Source organism: Ovis canadensis, chromosome 13, assembly GCF_042477335.2.
Source record: "Ovis canadensis isolate MfBH-ARS-UI-01 breed Bighorn chromosome 13, ARS-UI_OviCan_v2, whole genome shotgun sequence".
In the NCBI taxonomy this organism is placed as follows: domain Eukaryota; kingdom Metazoa; phylum Chordata; class Mammalia; order Artiodactyla; family Bovidae; genus Ovis; species Ovis canadensis.
In genome coordinates this window covers 57,019,529-57,041,359 of record NC_091257.1, presented here as the reverse complement: position 1 = coordinate 57,041,359, position 21,831 = coordinate 57,019,529, and the positions used below count along the sequence as shown (strand labels likewise).

Here is a 21,831-nt window from a genome sequence, read left to right as displayed (position 1 = left end):
GGTCCCTTCTTCTGGGGACACAGGTGAACGTCTCTGTCCTCCCAGGGATGGAGCTGCGAGTGGTATGGGGTGGCCGCTGCTGGCACGACAGTTTCCAGAGATCTTACCCAGAGACAATCAGCTTGGATCAAGACAGAAGCATCAGGGTCAGCTGGTGGGACTAGCCCTGTCCTCCAAGGAGCCCCACCCATGAGAAGCCAGGTCAGAGTCCCCACCGGCCTGCTGCCCTGCTCCTCCTGGGTGGCTCCTCCAGGGAGCTCACTTAGAACCCCGGGTCCACACCTACCCTGTGCGCCTCACGGCCCACTCCTGTTTCTGTGTCTCTGGCTTGTAAGAGGTGGCTGTAAAGGGTGTGGCAGCCCTGAGATTTCCTACTCTGGCTCCCTTTCCGGCCGGCTCCCCGTCCTAGGGAGTTGGACTCTGACCTAGTTCCAGCCCAGAGTTCTCCTATGAACCCAGCACTCTCAGCTGTATCAGCGCCCTAGTCTGGGGCCTCCTTGCTCCTGCTATCTGGTCTGTGGTCACCTGCGACCTCCATGCCCCAGAGGGCAGTCCCACTTTGTGATGTAATTCCACACCTGTGACCCTGTCTCAGAGGGCGCCTCGCCCCTGCTGGCCCCTGGTCCCTGGTCCCGGCGGTTCACATGGCCTGCGAGCCGCTCCTGCTTTTGCCCTCAGAGTGGAAGCCCGAGCACGCTATGACCTCGGCTTCCTAAGCGACTGGCCTCTGACCCCCTCTGCTGGGCACCTTTCCAACATCTTTGTGAAATTATGCAAGTATTTCTGCATAATAAAAGACCAGAGAGAGAATCAATGCAAAGCGTTACATGAATTTAAATTTAGTGAAAGTAAGTGAAAGGTACTCAGTCATGTCTGACTCTTTGCAAACCCATGGACTATACAGGTCCATGGAATTCTCCAGGCCAGAATACTGGAATGGGTAGTGATTCTCTTCTCCAGGGTGTCTTCCCAACCCAGGGATTGAACCCAGGTCTTCTACATTGCAGGCAGATTCTTTACCAGCTGAGTCACCAGGGAAAGGCCTATTGCTGGTCACTTATTGGTACAGTTGACTCTTGAGCAATGCAGAGGTGAGGGGCACCTACCCCCAGTACAGTCAAAAATCCACATAGACCATCTGATTGCCCAAAACTTAACTACTAATAGCCTATGGTTGAAATTTGTTTACAGTCCACATATGCATTTTTTTAAAAATTTCCATTTATAAGTGTACCTACCTACTTTAAGCCAGTGTTGTTCTGAGGTCAACTCTAATGCATCCATGATTTTTAAATTTTGCTACATACTAAAAGTACCAGGGGTATTTTAAGAGTTTCCTGCCTTTAGTAAATATATGTGTTAGTCGCTCAGTTGTGTCCAACTTTTTGAGCCCATGAACTGTAGCCCAAGAGGCTCCTCTGTCCATGGGATTCTCCAGGCAAGAATACTGGAGTGGGTTGCCATTTCCTTCTCCAGGGGATCTTCCCAACATAGGGACCAAACCTGGGTCTCCTTCATTGCAGGCAGATTCTTTACCATCTGAGCCACCAGGGATACAAATGCATTATGATTTGAATGAAAGGAGCCTCTTCAGTTCAGTTCAGTCTCTCAGTCATGTCCAACTCTTTGTGATCCCATGGACTGCAGCATGCCAGGCTTCCCTGTCCTTCACCAACTGTGTGAGCACGTGATGCGTGTGCATGTGTGAATGTGTACTGTACAAAATGTGTGGGCCAGTTGATTGTCGTTCCCCATCTGGCTTCCGTGTTTCCTACGACCTTAGAAGTTCAGTTCAGTTGCTCAGTCATGTTCGACTCTTTGTGACCCCATGGATTGCAGCATCCCAGGCTTCCCTGTCCTTCACCAACTTCCAGAGCTTACTCAAATTCATGGCCATTGAGTCGGTGATGCCATCCAACCATCTCATCCTCTGTTGTCCCCTTTTCTTCCTGCCCTCAATCTTTCCCAGCATCAGGGTCTTTTCAAATGAGTCAGTTCTTTGCACTAGGTGGCCAAAGTATTGGAGTTTCAGCTTCAGCATCAGTCCTTCCAATGAATATTCAGCACTGATTTCCTTTAGTATGGACTGGTTGGATCTCCTTGCAGTCCAAGGGACTCAAGAGTCTTCTCCAGCTCCACAGTTCAAAAGCATAGTCCAACTCTCACATCCATACATGACTATTGGAAAAACCATAGTTTTGACTAGACGGACCTTTGTTGGCAAAGTAATGTCTCTGCTTTTTAATATGCTGTTTAGGTTGGTCATAGCTTTTCTTCCAAGGAGCAAGTATCTTTTAATTTCATGGCTGCAGTCACCATCTGCAGTGATTTTGGAGCCCCCCAAAATAAAGTCTGTCACTGTTTCCATTGTTTCCCCATCTATTTGCCATGAAGTAATGAGATTGGATGCCATGATCTTAGTTTTCTGAATGCTGAGTTTTAAGCCAACTTTTTCACTCTCTGTTACAGTAACTTAAAAAATGTATTTAAAGAATTGTCGACAGTGCTGGAAAATGCTTATTGAAAAAGTGGTGCACAAGATGCAGAACACTAAATATGATTCACTTCTTCATAAATAAAAAATATGTTGTTTAAAAAAAGCAGAGAATCTTGTTATTAACCTTTTAGGAGAGTCTTGATCACTCTTCAGTTGTGGGTGCCGCCTCTTCACCCTTGACCCTGGGAGGCTCTCCCATTACACCAAGCCTGAGGCCAGCGCCTTGCCTGCCCCACGGGGCACAGCCCCCTCTTGGGGTCCGGGGGTCCCTCCCTCACCTCCACTAGCCCCTCATCTCGGCTTATCCCCCTGCCAGTCTCCATACAGACTCCCCCCAAGTCTCATGTGCCTCTCCTGGCTCCTTTTTTACATTTTCACCACCCTCTTTCTTCTTCCATGTCATCCATCATAACCTACAGTTAGTTACCCGTGAATATCTTGATGGCCCGTCTCTCCCCATGAGAAATAAAATGGACTTTCTAAGAGCAGGGAATCCTTCCTGTCACCCAACACGTCTCCACCAGAGCCAGGCTAGGCGTGGAGAATGTGTGAATATTTGAGGAGTCGGTGAGCAATGCTTTTGCTTTGGTGGAAAAACACTCATTTCTGATTTTTCTTTATAATGTTTCAAGTGTTCTATATTATAGATGAATCAATTATATACTATATTATAAAATTGTATTATATTTATATATTATATAAGTATATAATATAATTATAATAAATATATAATAGAAATATAATTATATAATATAATTATAATAAATACAATTATATAAATATGCATATAATTTATATAATGTTATATATAATTAAAATTATGTTGAATTATAATTTAATAATTATAATCATCAAAGAATATATTTTTATATATTTCAATAATTAGGAAGAAAAAGAGAGTAGATAAGCTTAGCAGGGGTATGATCGTTAGACCAGAGTGCAATTCCTGTGCTCACAGCAGAAGACCAAGGAGGAGCAGGACTTGAGGGCTGACAATCTGTCACCCTGAGGGAGTCAGCCACACCTGCCCCTCCGCCCCTGGGCTCAGGAGGCCTCAGGCACCATAGCTCAAGGTCTGAGCCTGGGAAGACCCCACTCTGGGGGCAGATTAAGCACCAGAGACCACAAAGCCTCTTCCTTGGGCCTCCGCGTCCCTCCCTCCTGGGACACCTGGGCCCCCTCCCAGTTCTGTCATGGCCAAGAGTATAAAGGAGACAGGTCTTCTCCTGTGCGCGACAGTTCCCACAACCCAGGGACTCGGGTGAGCAAGGGCCCTCGGGAGGGAAGCCCAAGCAGGTTGGGAGGCACCCAAGGCCCGGCTGAGCCCCTCAGGCTGGGGGGTGGGTCATAAAGGGCAAAACCCAAGGCCCAGCCCAGCAAATGTGGAGCCCACGTCAAGGGTCTTCAGTGGATGGGGGTGGAGTCCCCCCACCCCTAGGTCCTCAGAGGCTGGGCTGATGGAGTAACCCCAACCCTCAGCCCTTGTCCAATCAACTACCAAGTTCTAAGCACATGCTGGACTTTTCTCTGACACCAGGGTGCATTTGAGGTTTCTCTTGGCTTGTCTTTCTTATGAACCCTAGCTGCCCAGAGCCAGCTTAAACGTCATCTGTCTCAGTTCACGGCACTCCTGACATTGGTACAACACGCTGGACACCCATGCACCCATCACCCAGACCGGGAGCCGGAGTGTCATAGGTCTCTCCCACGTGCTCCTCAGCTGTCCTGTGACCTCACCCTGGACACTGTGTTTCTCATCCCTACCTCTCCTCAGCACTTAGTCACTGATGTCTGTGCCCCTGCCATGCCCATTTCTGCTGGATTTCCTACTTTGGGGAAGGACAGATGTCCATCACCACACATGCAACCCTGGGACCTGGGTTGTCTGATCCAGGTAATGGTACCAAGACTTGCAGAGAAGCATCGCTGTGGTCCTTGTCCCTTCACCAAGATTAAGACCAGCTCATTTGCGCCCTTCGCCCCGACCACTCAGCCTCCTGCAGTGGTGGGCTGGCACGTGGCTGCTGTCTGCTTATGCAATGGAGGCAGGGTTGACAACATCAGGATGAGATGTGAAGACTCCTCCTGCTCTCTGGTGGTCTCCCAAGGTGAGGGGGCCCTGGGAGACCCTAGTCTTCTAGGGTGAGGCACCTGGTCTGGACCCCAGAATATGTAGACTCCACCCCAGGGTGAGCCCAGCTGTGCTGACCTAAAGGAAAGCCACACAGGCGTGACTCTCGGCCAGTCTCAGACCCTGACCTAATTATGGACTCCTGCTACAACTCACTGCTGAGGTCAAGGTGAGGTCAAGGTGAGGGGAAGGGGCGGGTTGTCAGGCAGTATTCCTGTGCCAAGACCTGACCAGCACACTAAAATTCACCCAACTGAAGCAATGTTTCCGGGGTTCAGATATTTTGTAGAAAGAAGTGGTTACTGTTGTCTACTTTGTAAAAGAACCAAATCCTATGCCCCCTAACACTCTCATAATCCTTTGAATTTCATAAGCACTTGCATATACACACATGCACCATCAGCATGTTAATATTACCTAGAAGAGTTTGCTTCCCAGGTGGCTCAGTGATAAAGGATCCACCTGGCAAGCAGGAGACATAAGCTTGATCCCTGGGTCGGGAATCCCCTGGAGAAGGAAATGGCAACCTACTTTAGCATTCTTTCCTTTTACTCCAATATTTTGACTTGGGAAATCCCATGGACAGGGGAGCCTGGTGGGCTACAATTCATGGGGTTGCAAAGAATAAGACACAGAAAAGTTTAATCCTGGGTGGCCCTGAATGTAATCAGAGACGGTCCCCCTATTTGGCATACTTGTCAGGAAGGATGAATGCTTCCTACTATGTGTGATAGTTTGAGGGTGCTTCTTTTGCAGCTAGAGCTAACTGATAAAAAAATCTTTTCATTGTGTCTTCCTTTAATTCTGGAAAATATATCTTCATTATTTCTTATAATATTTCTCTCTTTTTACTTTTCTCTTCTAGGGTTTGTAGGTTGGCAGTTCTACAGATAATTGTACCCTGTCCTTAAAGCATCCAAGTTTCTCTTCTCATCCTTTCCTGCTGCCTCTGCATCCCTTCCCCCATGATGAGATGGATTAACAAGGAGCTCAGCACATATAACCCAAAGGGCCCTGCTTCTCCAAACCAGATAATCCGAGAGAACATTCTGGGTTTCATGGAAATCAAGGATTTTTAACGCATCCATTTTTCTACTGTGTGCTTGTACTCTGTATATTTTCCCTCCCTATTGATTTCAGACTGGGCTGAATCTGGAGAGGTCCCTCCAGGACACAGTGACATGGGACAGGCCATGGTTGTGACTGACCCAAGGAAGTAAGTCATCACCCACACCCTGCTAATGTGGTTTCACTGATGACAACGGCGGTGGGCGTGAAATTTACCAGTCCCCTCCGCAGGCCCTCTCAGAGCCTGTGACCATGAGCTTCAGCTCAGCGGATGGGCCACAGTTTTGGGCCCATCCCAAGGGCTCTGAGCCAAGGGTGGGCAACAGGCTGGCTTAGCTGACCACAGACTTACCCTGTCAATGTGTGCATGCCCCTGCCAGCCCGTGAGGAGGCTACAGGACCTACACACAGGCTGGACAAGGAGCCAAAGCAGAGCAGGCCACTGTCTTTGTGATGTGGCTGGTAGAGTTGTCCTCGGTAGTCTTGGGAAAAGCAGTCTCACCAGGGCTGATGACCCTTCAGGGGAACCAATTGGCCAGGAAAGAGACAAGCTAATGACCACGGACAAGAAAATCAGATCCCCAAACACAAAAGGCAGAGGGAAGACCCCTCAGCCCCTCCTAAAGTCGTCCTCCAGACAGCGTCCCATGACCTCTCTGTCCCAGTTGGGCCCCCACACCCTCGGACCCTCCAGGGCAGCCCCCACCAGGACCCAGGGAGAGAGACGTGCTTGTGAGGAGTTCTGTCACCCCAGGGACGTCCCAGGGCTAGTGATCTACGTTGACAGCCTTGGAAGACAGGCTGAGCTCCAAAGGGGAAACACAAGGGTCAGGGAGTGGGAGGGGACGGGGGGACTGGAGCTGCCGTCTTCTGAGCCGTCCCCAGAGACCCTGAGAAGACATTCTCATCCATCACTGAGCTCTGGGGCAGGTGCCCTATGGGGCTCCACAGGGGACAGAGCCTTCCATCGTTTCAGTCACCCACTTCCCACCCCTGTGCCTGGGCACCCTCCCCCCACCCCACCCCAGAAGGACCATCCACTGTGAGTCTGGCCCCAGAGATGGACAGGGAAAGGACACAACTGGCTGTCACCTGCAGAACTGTCTGGATTCTTTTCGAGTGGAATGGATGGAGGGTGGAGAGATTGGAACATGAATAGAAAAAAGAATGGAAGAATGGATAATGGAAGGAAGGAAGGATGGATGGATGGATGAAAACATGGATGATGCAAGGCTGGATGAGTGCATGACTGGATAGATGCACGGAAGGATGGCTGGGTGAGTGAACAGATGAGTGGGTAGGTGAATGGAAGGATGAATAAATGGGTGGATGGAAGCGTGCATGAAGGGACAGGTGATAGGCAAGTGAAGCATATATGAATCAATGAATATACAACACCAATCCCCAGGGCCCTGTAGGACCCATGAAGGACAGCCTTCCATGAGTAGAGGAGTTTGATTAACTCAGTACCTGCTCCTGCAACCAAGGTGAAACCAGTGATAAATTCTCCATCGCTCAACATTGGCAATAACATCCATGGAAATAAATCATCAGAGAGAAGGAAAAACTGACAGGGACCCAGAACGTGCTCTGAGATGCCTTTAATTGCCCTGGTGCCATGCAGACCTAGGACTCCAGACCCTCACTCTTCAGGGGAAGAGGACCTGCCATGGGAGTCCGGAGCTCATTCCCCTATATCTGCTGGCAGGTGCTGCTCAGGAGGGTGAACTGGGTAAATGAGGGCCGTGAGTCCACAATGAAAGTGCAGTTCACCTGAAAAAAAAATTCTATGTAAGACATAAAATAAGAACAATATAACAATGAGGGTGCAGGAAGGACTTAACAGGAGCTCAAGGTACATTAAAAACTAAAGGGAAAAGAAAAGCAGAATCAAACAGTAGCCTGGGGCTGGGCTCTGGAGCTCAGCTCTCCATGATCAAGGCTGGGAGCTCCTGAGAGGGTGCCAGGCGGTACCATGACCTGCCCCTCAGGGTCCTCTCCCCCAGGGCATGTGATGCCTGAAGGGCTCTGCCCAGTGAGCTCCTGGGGAGCCCGCAGCCTGCCCAGGAGATGGTTCAGGTGACACCCACTCATCCAGCAGTGGCTGCAAACCCACCCAGGGGAGGCAGCTCCAAGGCTGGGTCCAGAGAGACTGCAGCCCCACTGAGGCCCATATCCAAGGTCTCAGTCCAACCGACCAGACGCCAGCCCATGGGGTGAGGACACAAGGACTGGTTGACCGAGTCTTGTCCTTGCTGCCCAGGAGACCAGGAGGAGGGTGGAAGCGACCAGCAAATGAATCAATCCTCCCATCCAGAAGGATCGGAGCAGAGGAAGGGGAGGCCCACAGGGAGAACTGCATCTGCCTAGACCCAAGTTCATAGGAAGCTGGAGGCTGGGGAGGCTCCATCCTGGAGGTGAGGGCCCAAGGTGGTCTGTGGGGGTCTCTGGTGGGCCAGCCAGGCTGTGAGCACAGGGCCCAGCTTGCTGCTGAGCTGGGAGCATCTCTGTGCAGGGGGAGCCCTGGGACCTGGCGGGGAAGGGCCTGGACCCTGCATTCTGTCCCAGGGTCAACACTGATGCCTTCTAAGCCTCCTCACACACCCTCCTTGACATTCTTTTTCATTCTCTGAAGATTTGTGATGCTTTGGGTTGATTTTACTCTCAAACCTTTTTCCCTTCAGGGCCTTCTTGCAAGGGGCAGTTGTCGATGTCTTCATCGTGTTTTTTGCAGATTGTGCGGCCCAGGTCCAGGTCCATTAAATATGTCAAAGAGTACTTCTGTCAAAGGGAGATTGTAGAAACTTCTGTGAGTACATACTTTGCAGTAATGAGAAAAGTACAGAGATTCAGACAGAAGATGGGCAAACGGTGTGAATGTGCACATATGTATCAACTGGGACAAACCTAGGTGCATTTTCTTATTTTTTTATTATCAGTTTATATATTATTTTTCTTTTTCATCCTAAATCTCCACTTTATTACAAAAAGATGCCACAGCCCTGGAATTTCCCCTGCCTTACACCTCCTGATGGTTGGCACCCAGGAGCTGCATCACCAGCACATGGCATTGGGGAGGGGGGGTTGGTTCCAGGACGAAGGGCCCTGGCATTGACAGTACACGCACAGCACAGCTGGCATCACCCAGCTCTCAATCACATTATCCAGACACCCGGAGGGCATCACACGGCTCCTTCTAGGGAGGGGGCCAAAAATGCTCATCCGCTGAGCCTCTGTCAAAGCCATGCTGTCCCTTTAGGGGCAACATCCAGACCAGGATGGGGGCCTGGGGGGCTGGACGTTCCTTCTCTCCTGGGGCAGCTGTGACACCCAGGGCTCACCTGGCAAACCTTCATCCAGGTGGATGTTTGCGACCCGGGTGCTGCTCTGTGTATTCATCGTCTTCTCTAAGAAGGCATCATGAGTCAGAATCTCATCTCTTATGGAGAGGTGGTGAGAACTCAGAAGAACTCAAACATGGAGAGGGATGTAGCCAGAAACCTCCCCAGGGAGGAATATGCCTCTGGGGCACTGACCTGGAAATGCCTAGAAAACTGGCTTCCTTAGAGGTACAGGAATGCCTGCAGCTGATGCAGCCCACCCTCCAACACACACACACACACACACACACACACACCCAGTCTCTTGCACTGCGGCTGGACCCCGGGCAAGGACAGGTTTAGGATGGATCGGGGGCAGTGGCGGCCACACGGATGCTTGAGGGGCTCTTGACCTTGCCAAGTCCAGGGCTGGGACTCAAGCCAGGGAAGGACCAGCTGGTCAGGAAAGGAGGGCATGTGAGGGAAGCCGGGGCTGTCTGTGTAGGAGAAGACCCTCCCATCAGAGCCCTGCTGACTCAGGCCGACTCGGGGCTGGCCATCCAGCATCAGGCTTGGGTCTGGGCTCAGAATGGCTGGACAACAGTTAATCCAGACAAAGCGTATGGGCGGGGGAGCAATGCGCATCAGTGGGAAAGTGCTGCCTGGCCAAGTGCTCAGGACAACACGCTCCCCTCTTTCCCACCACGATGCTCTGTAATCACAGCCTTCCTGACCTTCCCAGGCTGCCTCGGGGATACCCGACCTTCTTCCTGTTTCCCCCGCCCCTCTCTGTGCTGTCTGCCCATCTGCTGAGCCCAAGGACCCGGGGTCCACGCCTGACAACCCACCCATATCCCACATCAATTTCCAAGCAGACTCAGAAGCCAGCTCTTCTCTGATACCCGGAGACCAGTGAAGGGCTCCTGTACCCTGGTCTCAGCTTGCACCCAGGCTGAGACACCCACTGCTCCTACAGCGTCCAGAGAGATGCTGGACAAAGCTGAACAACCTCTTCTCCTGAGTCCCTGATACTCTGAGGGGAATATCCTGACCGGCCACCAACACACCCACACCCTGCATGCCACCGCCTCTCCCCACCCTGCACCCCTTCTCTGCAACACAGACCCACAGACTGCAGCCTGGCCCTGCAGGCACTCACGACTCCTCCTGGTCCAAGGCCCTCTCTGGGCTTCCCCATCCTTCTTATCCCCAAACCTTCATGTGGGTCCTCCCAGGAGTGCCAGTCTTCAGAAAGGCTCTTCTGCCCCTGACACCACCCTCCCCACAGCCCTGTGGTCCTGCAATGACTGCTCTTGTCCGCCTTTCAACTGTCTCATCCAAGAACTTGGGGCTTGATTGCTCTCATCACCAGGGTAACAGCCCTAGGAGAGCAGGCCCTGCTATCTCCACTGCCTCCTTCAGGCCTGGAGGGGGCTTAGGGAGGGGGAGAGACTCCCTATGGCCCCCCCTTTACCCTGAAGTCAGGCCTCGGGGTGAGGGTGACGGATCTGTGGTCTGGATGAAAGGACAAGAGATCCTTCATTTGGTCAGTGCTAGTGGCTCACTTGTGCCCGACTCTTTGCAACCCCATGGACTATAGTCCGCCAGGCTCCTCTGTCCATGGGATTCTCCAGGCAAGAGCACTGGAGTGGGTCACCATGCCCTCCTCCAGGGGATCTTCCTGACCCAGGACCCATGGTGGTCTGCTCTACAAGGCGCCTTAGCCCAGCAGCTGGGCCGTGAGCCCAGAGACGTAGGCCCGCTGTTGACTCTGCAAAGCTGCTCCATCCTGGACTTTGAAATTGGGGTGCTGCCCCCCATTCATCTCCCTCCTCGCCTAGCCTTCTGCTTCCCTCTCCTTCTCTCCCCTGCTCCAAGCATTCAGCAAATGTACTGGAACCTTGGAGCCCTTCTAGTGGAAGTTTGTATTTTCAAACATCCTTGACCAAATGAGGTCTTCCCTGGTGGCTCAGACAGTAAAGAATCTGCCTGCAACATGGGAGACCTGGGTCAGGAAGATCCCCTGGAGGAGGGCATGGCAACCCACTCCAGTATTCTTGCCTGGAGAATCCCCTGAACAGGAGACCCTAGTGGGCTACATTCCATGGGATCACAAAGAATCGGACACAGCTGAGTGACTAACACTGACCAAACACTTACCCTTTCATGCAGACCACAGACCCGCCACCCCCACCCCGGGGCCTGACTTCAGGGAAAAGGTGGGGCCACAGGGAGGGTCTCTCCCCCTCCCCAAACCTCCTCCCCTCCCACCTCCATGCCTTCCACTACTCCCCTCGCCCTCACCTTTCGCTGACTCCGTCTGACCCACAGCAGCTTGTATGCATTCTCGTCTGGTTGGTGCTCATTGAAGTGGTGCAAGGCAAACTCCACACACAAGCTGAACTCTTTCCCTGTCTTCCCGACGTCCTCAAACATCCAGCTGCAGACGTGAGGCCCCAAAGCAAGAAGCCCCAGGAGCAGAGGCAGCTTCCAGAACATGTTGTCCAACGTTGTCCTGGAGGCCGAGTGCTCGGCAAGCTGTCCTCCTCAGCTCCCCACCCAGCACCGCCCTGCCCCGCACAGCGCTTTGCTGCCCACCGGGCCCTCTGCCCAGTTCCTCCTCTCTGACCCTCCCATCGTCACCAGAGGGAAATAGAGCTGGGGGTAGGGCGGGGGGATGTCCCAGTTTCCACCCCTTGTCAAATAAGCCTTGGGCACTAGGGACCCGCAAGCTCTGTTCCCCCTTATCTCTAGCAGAGCTTCAGACCAACCTCAGTAGGGTCTGGGTGAGGGCCTCGAGCCCTCTGGGATTCCCCTCATGGTATTGCCCCCCAGGACGGGCAGAGTCATAGGAGCGCTTACGGATACTGGTGGGTCCTGAGCCCTGGGCAGCTGAGGGTCAAACTGGATCTTGGCTGCAGCCCACGACCTCAGGAAGCGTCTGGAATGTACAGTGATGGGCAGTGTGTGGGCTGGGGTAGCGTCCTCTCCACCTCCCACATCTGCGGACCTCCTTGCCCTGGGGCCTAGCCATGCCGGGCACTGGGGAGAGAGGGCTTCTAATGTCTGTGAGCAACGGGGAAGCCAGCCAAGGCAGGGGCTCTCCTGGAAAGGACGTGAATGGCAGCCGGAGGGGGTCAGGCGGTGCGAAACATCAAGATTAGGATACGCTGAATTTGGATAAATGTCTTATCAGCTCAAAAAGAGCGTGTGCTCTGCAGCCACTGGTGGATAGTCTGTGCAACTGTTATTCATTTGTCAAATCAACACTGAGGTGCAGCCCAGGGTGCTTGGCAGCCACCCATGACTCCGAAGAGACCACAGAGAGACTGAAACAGAGACGTTTCCTGCTCTCAAGCTCTGGACGAGGTACCAGCAGGGCCCACGCTGTTGGTCGGGGGGAAGGGTCATGACTGGGGGCACAAACACAGAGCAAGATGTGCACGCCTTCACTGGAGGCCCTGGACTCCCGGCTCAGGCCGGATTGGTCATCTCAAACCAAGAGAGCAGGTTCCGGAAAGCTCTGCAGGGATCTTATCTAAGGCAGCTACAGGGGAAGAGAAGCCTTCGGGGGAAGTTGCATTGGGTCTTTCATTTGTCCTCTTGGGCCTGTGCTCGTATTGGGGGCTCATGTCAGGGCAAGGTCCCCGCAGGCTGCCTGGCCACACAAACTGGATGGCCCATGTTGTAGCTTCAAGTCTCCACAATACTCCAAATCAAATTTGTTAAATGATTTCTTACACTTTTGTAAATATCATCTGGCTTTCACCTTGTGGGCTGTCTGTCAACCATTGAGACAGTGCTTTCACTCTTTCCTGTACCAGGAATCTGGCTGTTCTCCCTCTGGTTCTGTCCCTTATGGCTTCTCCAGAGACTGGGAGAAGGGATGACCCCTACACCGGGGAGACCTCTTGTAACTTCCCTAACCAAGCAAAGCTGTGACATTGGTTTCCCAAAGGCTGTGTTTCTGATCCCATATGTGTTGAGAGCTACAACCAGCAGACAGAGGCTGCAGTTGACATTAGTCACCTTCACTGAACCCTGGTGTCCCCCCCAGAGGCTCGAGGTGGGCTTACAGTCACCTTGCAGCTGGGTCTGAATGCTAAGCACCATGACACAAAGACAGGGACAAGTGCAAAGCCCCCTGGTGTAGTCAGGTGTATCTGAGCTCAGACCACAGCACAGCTGAAAAGAGCAGGACAAAGAACCTCTGATGGGAAACGGGAGGTAAGGCTAGACTTGTCCAGCCCCGGGCCCGCAAACAATGGCTCCATCCCTCTGAGCCCAAGTGCTCTCAAAGGAAGCTTGGATGACCACATCCCCACTCCTATCAGTTTGTACTTGCCCTTATCAAATTGTGGGGAGATGTAGAAATCCCAAACACAGGTACCAAAGGACCAAGGCTGACTCCGGCCAGCTGTGCTCATGGAGTTGCCCAGAGCTGGGGGACAGGGCAGAGGGGGATCTGTCTCACCAGTGCTTACAGCCTCATCATGGGTATCGGCCAGCCAGGAAAGGGACCAACGACCATGGACATGCAAACCAGATCCCCAAACTCAACAGGCAGAGGGAAGACCCCTGGAGCCTCTTCCTCTGAAGTCCTCCTCCAGATGGCATCCCATGGCCTCTCTGTCCCAGTCGGGCCCCCACGCCCCCATCCCTTGGAGCCTCCAGGCCTGTCTCAGGGGTAGTGACTCTGTGTTGATAGGCTTGGATGACAGCCTGGGCTCCAATGGGGGAACACAAGGGTCAGGCAGTGGGAGGGGAGGGGGGACTGGAGCTGCCATCTTCTGAGCCGTCCGCAGAGACCCTGAGAAGACTTTCTCATCTGTCAGTGAGCTCCAGGGCAGATGCCCTGATGGGGGTTCACTAAGAGCCCCACTTCCCACCCCTGTGCCTGGGCATCCTCGCCGACTCCACCCCAGAAGGACCATCCACTGTAAGTCTGGCCTCAGAGATGGACATAGAAGGGACACAGGTGGCTGTCACCTGGAAAAACTGTCTGCTGGCAAAACTGTCTGGATTCCTTTTGAGTGGAGTGGATAGAAGCTGGAGGGATTGGAGGGTGAATGGACAGAAGAGTGGATGATGGGAGGATGGATGTATGCCTGGATGGATGGATAGATGGATGCATGGATGATGGAAAGATGAATGGATGCCTGACTATATGGATGAGTGAAGGGATAGATGCATAGATACATGGATGGACAGATGATAGACAAACAAGGAATATATGAATTAATGAGTGGATATACACACTAACCATGAGGGCACTGGAGGAACCAGGAAGGGCAACCTCTCATGATCAGAGAAGTTTGATTAACTCAGTACCTGCTCCTGCAACCAAGGTGAGACCAGTGATAAATTCTCCATCGCTCAACATTGGCAATAACATCCATGGAAATAAATCATCAGAGAGAAGGAAAAACTGACAGGGACCCAGAATGTGCTCTGAGATGCCTTTAATTGCCCTGGTGCCATGCAGACCTAGGACTCCAGACCCTCACTCTTCAGGGGAAGAGGACTTGCCATGGGAGTCCGGAGCTCATTCCCCTATATCTGCTGGCAGGTGCTGCTCAGGAGGGTGAACTGGGTAAACCAGGGCCGTGAGTCCACAATGAAAGTGCAGTTCACCTGAAAAAAAAATTCTATGTAAGACATAAAATAAGAACAATATAACAATGAGGGTGCAGGAAGGACTTAACAGGAACTCAAGGTACATTAAAAACTAAAGAGAAAAGAAAAGCAGAATTAAACAGTAGCCTGGGGCTGGGCTCTGGAGCTCAGCTCTCCATGGTCAAGGCTGGGAGCTCCTGAGATGGTGCCTGGCAGTACCATGACCTGCCCCTCAGGGTCCTCTCCCCCAGGGCATGTGATGCCTGAAGGGCTCTGCCCAGTGAGCTCCTGGGGAGCCCGCAGCCTGCCCAGGAGATGGTTCAGGTGACACCCACTCATCCAGCAGTGGCTGCAAACCCACCCAGGGGAGGCAGTTCCAAGGCTGGGTCCAGAGAGACTGCAGCCCCACTGAGGCCCATATCCAAGGTCTCAGTCCAACCGACCAGACGCCAGCCCATGGGGTGAGGACATGAGGACTGGTTGACCGAGTCTTGTCCTTGCCGCCCAGGAGACCAGGAGGAGGGTGGGAGTGACCAGCAACTAATTGGTCCTCCCGTCCAGAAGAATCGGAGCAGAGGAAGGAGAGGCCCACAGGGAGAACTGCATCTGCCTGGACCCAAGTTCGTAGGAAGCTTGAGGCTGGGGAGGCTCCATCCTGGAGGTGAGGGCCCAAGGCGGTCTGTGGGGGTCTCTGGTGGGCCAGCCAGGCTGTGAGCACAGGGCCCAGCTTGCTGCTGAACTGGAAGCATCTCTGTGCAGGGGAAGCCCTAGGACCAGGAGAGGAGGGGTCTGGACTCATCGTTCTGTCCCTGGGTCAACCCTGATGACTTTCTTAAGCTCCCTCCTTGAAGCCTTCTGTGAGGTAAAGAAAACAGACATAGTGGTCTCTGTCCAGATTCTTGGCACACAGCATCTGAATCCCTTGTAAATTTCTAAGTGATAAGAACTCCAGGAGCATGTTCAGTTCTACCGAGGTGCCTCTGGTGGGCTCCTGGATGGGGACTGGTCACTAGAAAAACCCACCGATGGAGCTGGAGATAGTCATGCCTACGGAGGAAGTCTCCTTCCAAATCCTGAATTGAGATTCAGAGCACCCATGTGGGTGATCACGTTCTTGTACTGGGGGGTGACGCACCTCAATCCTCCAAAGCCCCTGTGCTCAGGACCCTCCCTCACCTCGTCCTGGGTATCCGTGTGTCTGGCTGCTCACCTGTGTCCTTTCACTGTATCTTTCAATAAGACAGGAAAGCTAATTATTCCCTGAGTTCTTTAGGTCCCTCCAGCAAATTAGTCAGGGCTCAGAGGTTAAAAGAATCTGCCTCTAATGCGGGAGACCTGAGTTTGATCCCCGTGTCAGGAAGATCCTCTGGAGAAGGAAACAGCAACCCACTCCAGTGTTCATGCCTGGAGAATCCCAAGGATGGAGGAGCCTGGTGGGCTACAGTCCATGGGGTCGCAAAGAGTCAGACAAAACTGAGCGACTTAACTTTAACTTTCAAAGAGGGGGAGATGGGAACCCCTGATGTGTGGTCAAATTGGACAGAAACTGTGAGCAGCTGGCATCTGAATGGGGGACAGGTGTCTCAGGGGCTTCAATCTTTAACTTGTGAGACCTGATGCCACCTTCAGGTAGGTGGCTGGTGTCCTGGAAGGATTTCTTGGTCACCAGAAGGATCAGTAGCAAGGTGCTCTGTGTGGGGAATAAAGGAGTTGCGAAAGGCAGTGAAAGTGTTAGCTGCTCAGTCGTGTCTGACTCTGCTACCCCATGGACTAGCCCACCAGGTTCTTCTGTCCATGGGATTCTCCAGGCAAGAATACTGGAGTGGGTAGCTATTCCCTTCTCTAGGGGATCTTTCTGTCTTGGGGATCAAATCCAGGTCTCTGGCATTGCAGGCACATTCTTTACCATCTGAGCCACCGGGGAAGCCTGAAGGGCAGGACTGTTGCTAATCAAAAGAGAGGCAGCACCGAAACCACCCGAGGCAGAGGCTCATGGAGGTTAGGAGATGACCGCCTGGGATGCTGCACACACCCTGACCTTGACAGCAAGCCCTCCCTTTGGAAACTGCAGAAGAAAGAATACAAGACTGTCACTTCCTTCATCCTCATCACGCAGTCCTGCTTGACTGTATAACCTTTCCCTACTCACCAGGGAGAGGGCGCACAGTTTTTGAGGTGCTAGCCTTCTGTGTTCCCCCATTGCCTGGCAAGGTAATAAAGCCACTCTTTCTTTCTCCATAATTCTGCTTGGCACTGGGGCACAGAAAGCCAGGATTTTGGCAGTACACCCTCCTTGATGTGATTTTTCTGTCTCAGGTTTGTGACACTTTGGGTTGTTTTCATTCTCAAACCTTTCTCTCTCCTGGGCTTTCTTGCAGGGGGCATTTGTCAATGTCTTCGTCGTGCTTCTTACAAACTGTGCGGCCCAGGTCCAGTTCCATTAAATATATCATTGTCCAGCTCTGCTGAGGAGAAATTAGAAAACAGAAACGTAGAGAATCCAGTAGATAAGTGGGCAAAAGACTAGACTATGCATATGAATAGGACACGTACCTCTGTGCAGTTTCTCTACAAGCACATACCAACCAAAAGATGCCCCGGAGTGTGGCTCCAGCAGCCCTGGACACTTCCCTGTCTTGCTCCTCCTGACGACTGGGACCTGGGAGGCATGTCACCAGTCCATAGCAGTGGCGGGGGGTGAGGGGTGTCGTGGGACAGAGGACCTGGGGCTGACAGTACACGCACAGCAACCTGACATCCCTTAGCTCTCAGTCGTATCAGCCACACACACGGAGGGCATTGCACGCCTCCTTCTAGGGAGGGGGCCGGAAATGCACGTCCACGGAGCCTTTGTCAGAGCCATGCTGTCCCTCGGGGGAAACATCCAGACCAGGACAGAGGCCTGGGGGCTGGACCCTTCATCTCTCCTGGGGCACCCAGGGGCTCAGCACCCAAGGGCAAACCTTCATCCAGGTGGATGTTTTTGACCTGGGTGCTGCTCTGTGTGTCCATCAGCTTCTCTAAGAAGTCATCATGAGATAGAATCTTGTCCCCTACAGAGAGGTAGTGAGAACTTGAAAGAATTCAAACACAAAGAGGGATGTAGCCAGCAATCTCACCAGGGAGGAACACACCTCCAGGGCACTGACCTGGAATTGTCTAGAAAGCTGACTTCCTTAAGGGTTCAGAAATGCCTATAGCTGAAGCCACCAGCCAGAAACACACACACACACACATGCCCAGCACCTTGCACCTCAGCTAGACCCCAGGCGAGGACAGGATTAGGAGAGATCAGGGCCAGCAGTGGCCACAGTGATGCTCAAGGGGCCCTTGGCCTCCCCGAGTCCAGGCCTTGGACTCAACCCAGGGAAGGGCTGGCCAGTCAGGAAATGAAGGCACATGAAGGAAGCCAGGGTCATCTGTGCAGGAAGGGGCCCCTCCAGTCCCTTCAGGAGTGTGTGCGGCAGGGGACCCTCCGATCAGAGCCCTGCTCACCCAGGCCAGCTTGGGGTGAGCCATTCCACAGCCCAGGCCCATGACGGCCACTCACCTTTTGTTGGGCTCGCCTCACCTCTAGCAGCTTGTAGGCTTGCTCCTCGGTATTGCCACTGTTGAACCAAGCCACAGCGAACTCCACAGACACCGCAAAATATTCGAGGTCCTTACTAATGTCTACGAATTCCATTTCAATGGCCCAGACATGAATGCCCAGGACAGCAAGCCCCAGAAGCAGAGTTGCCTTCAGAAACATGCTGCTCGACCTCAGCCCAAAAGACAGCTGACAGGGGCGTGGGAGTGGTCTCCGGCCAGGGGTGCCCCCCTGCAGCCCTGAGCTGCTGGCCTTCTGCTTTGAGGGGGCCTCTGCCCAGCCCTTCCGCAGCATCCCTGGCCAGTCTCTCCTGTGGGCACCAAACAGAGGCCAAGTGGGGAGTCTCATTCCCTCTTCGGTCACATAAACCTCGAAGGTAGGGACTTGTACCCAGCAGGCTCTGTCTCCCTCATTTCCAAGGCTTCATCCTGTGAGTGTCCCACTCTTGCTGGGTCCTGAGTCTCCCGTTTGCCCTCAGGGCCGTATAAGCAGGGACTGCCGGAGTCACGTGAAGTCCTGGGAGCACCAGGAAGCCCATTCCTGGGCAGCGGCCAAGGCTGCCTGTGACCTTGGCTGGAAGCAACAGCCCCCAGACGAGCCCAGGGGAGTATGGGGTATGCAGCCAGCCGCAGGGGTGTCTAAGTGACGCTGTCCTCCCCACTGCCCTGATAGCAGCTCCTAACCATAGCTGATCTCCTAGCCGTCTTCTCTCATTGACTATCAGCTCACGTCCACTACAGTCAGAGAACAGCTTTCCTATTATGTCTCTTCTTGAAACTTGCTGAGGTTTGTTTTACAACCAATATTCCACAGGTTCTTGAAACGACTGTATGCTCTGCATTTTTCAGGTGCAGCGTTAGGTATTGACGCATCCACCGCCAGCAGGCTCTAGCAGATATTGATGCATCTCAGGTCACCTGTGTGACCAAACTTTTCTCATATGGACTCTCTTTACTTTATTTTTTTGTTTGGTTTAGGTTTGTGTCTGGGTCTGTTTTTCTGCCCGTTACTGAGAGCGGTGTTAAAATCTCTCACTGTGATGATAATTGTGGGTGTGTCTAGTCTCCTTTTCTCATAACTGTGTACATTTGAGACTGTCATTAACTGCTTGTACAAACAGAGCTGTGGGGCCATTTCAATCTCATCAATGATCCCTTTACATCCCAGTGATGCTCTCGCTGTGGAGTCAGCCTTGTCTGACATCAGAGTAGCCACCCCAGCAATGCTTTCACTAGCATTTCCATGATGTATCTTTATCCATCTTTTTACTTGCAGATAGTGCCTTAATAATTAAGTATGTGTCTTGGTAAACAGCATGGAGGTTTTAAAATCAGTTTAACATTCTTTTATTTAGAGGATTTATCCCATTTGTGATGACTCCTATTACTTATGTTGCGTATCACTTGGCTGTATGTTCATGACTTCCCAGGTGGTGCTACTGGTAAAGAATCTGCCTCCCAGTGCAGGAGACACAAGAGATATGGGTTCGATCCTTGGGTGGGGAAGATCCCCTAGAGTAGGATATGGCAACCCACGCCAGTCTTCTTGCCTGGAAAATTCCATGGACAGAGGAGCCTGGCAGGTTACAGTCCATGGAGTCTCAGAGTCAGACACGACTGAGTGACTAAGCACAGCACAACATGGAGGTTATCACGTTAAGCTTTTATTGCAGTTTACTATGAACAGAAAACGTACTCTGAACCGTGTCAATCTTTTGAAATTTTTGAGATTTCTTTTCTCTTTGGCTGGCTGAAATGTTTTTATTTTGTCTTCATTTTTGAGCAATATTTTTGCTGACTGTAGAATTCTAGGTTGTCACCTTTTTGATCTCTTTACACTTTCAAAGTAGGGCTTCTGAGAACGATGTATTTCCAGTTGACTTTCACTCTTAGGATGCAGTTCTTCATGGTCTCCACTGAAATCCTGGGATATTCATCACAGTCCTCTTTGGCAGATACCGCACTCTAGGTTTTTGTTCCCCGAGTGGAGACAGAGAAGATGCCTTTTCTTCAGGGGCATTTCTCCCCAGCATCTGGCAAAAATACCACTGTGGGTGTCATAGGGAACCCTGATGAAAGGGAACCTGGAGACTGGAGAAGACAGGGATTCTGGTGAAGGCCATATGAAAGTCCAAGGAGCAGACCAAGGTCAGCAGGCCTCCTCCTCACCCACACCTCTGACCTTGACCCTGGGATGATAGATCCATAGCTAAACATGCACCTACAGGACATGACTACTCCTTAGCCCTTAGCAGGTCTGACTGTTGCTATTCCAGAAGTAGAGAGGGATCAGGATGGCTGGCCTGGCACCTGCTGGGAGAACAGAACTGCCATTTCTCAGGGCAGTGGGGTGGGGTGGGGGGGCCTACAGCAATGTTGGGGGTGGGGGGCACAGGCAGGAGGGATGCCCAGACTGCCCTCTGCCCCCAGAAGGACACGTGCCATGTGGCCAGGCTGCCGTGCATGTCAGGCAAACACGAATTTAAGGAAGCTCTGCAAAATAGTTACCCTGCAGAAAGGTCATGGTCATGAGGTCAGTGAGAGTCTGAGGAGTGGCCCCGAAGGAAGGAGTGAAGACGCCCCTTTCTCCAGGAGCTCCTGGCAGGACAGGTACTTCCATGTCCTGGTGCCCAGTTACTGGCGAAGCGGGGTGTGTGCCTATCCCTGACCCCTGATGGGTCTGAGCACCAACAGGGGATGCCTCTGCATTCTATCCCGGACTCCTTGGTTGCACCCTGGTTGGAGAGGAGGACCCACCTGCGTGTGGGGGTCGCTCACTCACACGCTGAGGGTGATGGGCATCACATTGGCAAACTCCTCTCCAATGCCTCAGGGGAAACACTTCTTTGCATTGTAATTACAGCATTTCCCTAAATTGGAGATTCTTTGAGATGAAAACTACTTTTGAAAACACAATAAAATTGGGGCACAGCAGTAGCCTCAGCAAGTGAAGATGGGTCTGAAGAGGGGAGGTGAGCCCAGCATGGTGGGCCTGGTGCAGCACCAGGGGACCCCAACTGCACCGGGGGAGGGTGGGGTGTACCCTGGAAGTCCTGGGCCAGCGCTCCCAATCTGGCAATAGGAACAAGCCTTGGTGACTGTGACACGGAATCGCACGTTGTCGCGGCTGGAGATGGCTTAAATGCTGCCTAGCAGCACCACCTGGAAAGAGGGGCAGAGCTCCACGTGGGCATTTCTGGCCGAAATGCCCAGGCCATCAGAGGGAGCCCCACAGTGCTGGTGGTGTCCAGGGCACGCAGCGCTGTGGGGAAGGGTAGGCAGTCCAGGGATGCTGGTGAGCAGGTGATACTGGCCAACGGGGCTCCATTTCACTGGGATGCCTGGAAGACAGTGTGGAGCTTGTGCCTTGGGGTGAGGGGTCCCCTGAGCAGGGCATCAAGTCCCCAGCTCCCACCTATCTTGTGTGGGAATTTCTCCCTCTCCCCACTGCTTCGGCCTGTCCCAGTGGTGGCCAAATGTGCCTGTGGCCAGGGAAGTGCAGGCCAGCTCAGGGTTCCATGGTGGGAGGCCTGGGGAGCAGGTTGAGCCCCTCTGCTGCTCTGTCCCCCGGGGGGGTGGGCCCTGTCCCTCACCTGGCAGTGCCTTGGGGC

General features: G+C 52.7%; 2 protein-coding genes across 2 annotated transcripts; both read right to left on the bottom strand.

Annotated features, from left to right (window-relative positions):
* Window positions 1-7,301: 7,301 nt before the first annotated feature.
* LOC138417861 (probable cystatin-15) lies at window positions 7,302-11,526 on the bottom strand. The gene is made up of 3 exons (XM_069548871.1): window positions 11,321-11,526; window positions 8,367-8,477; window positions 7,302-7,469 (listed from the first exon to the last, which is right to left on the bottom strand). Exons 1-3 carry the CDS (start codon window positions 11,513-11,515, stop codon window positions 7,389-7,391), a joined length of 387 nt encoding a protein of 128 aa, XP_069404972.1. The 5' UTR covers window positions 11,516-11,526; the 3' UTR covers window positions 7,302-7,388.
* Window positions 11,527-14,569: 3,043 nt separating this feature from the next.
* Window positions 14,570-18,621, bottom strand: LOC138417860 (probable cystatin-16). Its single transcript, XM_069548870.1, has 3 exons — window positions 18,183-18,621; window positions 16,984-17,094; window positions 14,570-14,650 (listed from the first exon to the last, which is right to left on the bottom strand). Exons 1-3 carry the CDS (start codon window positions 18,567-18,569, stop codon window positions 14,570-14,572), a joined length of 579 nt encoding a protein of 192 aa, XP_069404971.1. The 5' UTR covers window positions 18,570-18,621.
* Window positions 18,622-21,831: the final 3,210 nt, after the last annotated feature.

What these genes read in the sequence shown, in the direction of transcription:
- LOC138417860 (XM_069548870.1), bottom strand. Translation starts at nt 18,569, where the DNA reads ATGAGACTCCCCACTTGGCCTCTGTTTGGTGCCCACAGGAGAGACTGG. An exon ending in TGAGGCGAGCCCAACAAAAG is followed by an intron (nt 17,095 to 18,182) that starts GTGAGTGGCCGT and finishes TCTCCTCAGCAG; the next exon opens with AGCTGGACAATGATATATTT. An exon ending in AAAGCCCAGGAGAGAGAAAG is followed by an intron (nt 14,651 to 16,983) that starts GTTTGAGAATGA and finishes TTTTTTTTTCAG; the next exon opens with GTGAACTGCACTTTCATTGT.
- LOC138417861 (XM_069548871.1), bottom strand. Translation starts at nt 11,515, where the DNA reads ATGTTCTGGAAGCTGCCTCTGCTCCTGGGGCTTCTTGCTTTGGGGCCT. An exon ending in TCAGACGGAGTCAGCGAAAG is followed by an intron (nt 8,478 to 11,320) that starts GTGAGGGCGAGG and finishes TCCCTTTGACAG; the next exon opens with AAGTACTCTTTGACATATTT. An exon ending in AAGGCCCTGAAGGGAAAAAG is followed by an intron (nt 7,470 to 8,366) that starts GTTTGAGAGTAA and finishes TTTTTTTTTCAG; the next exon opens with GTGAACTGCACTTTCATTGT.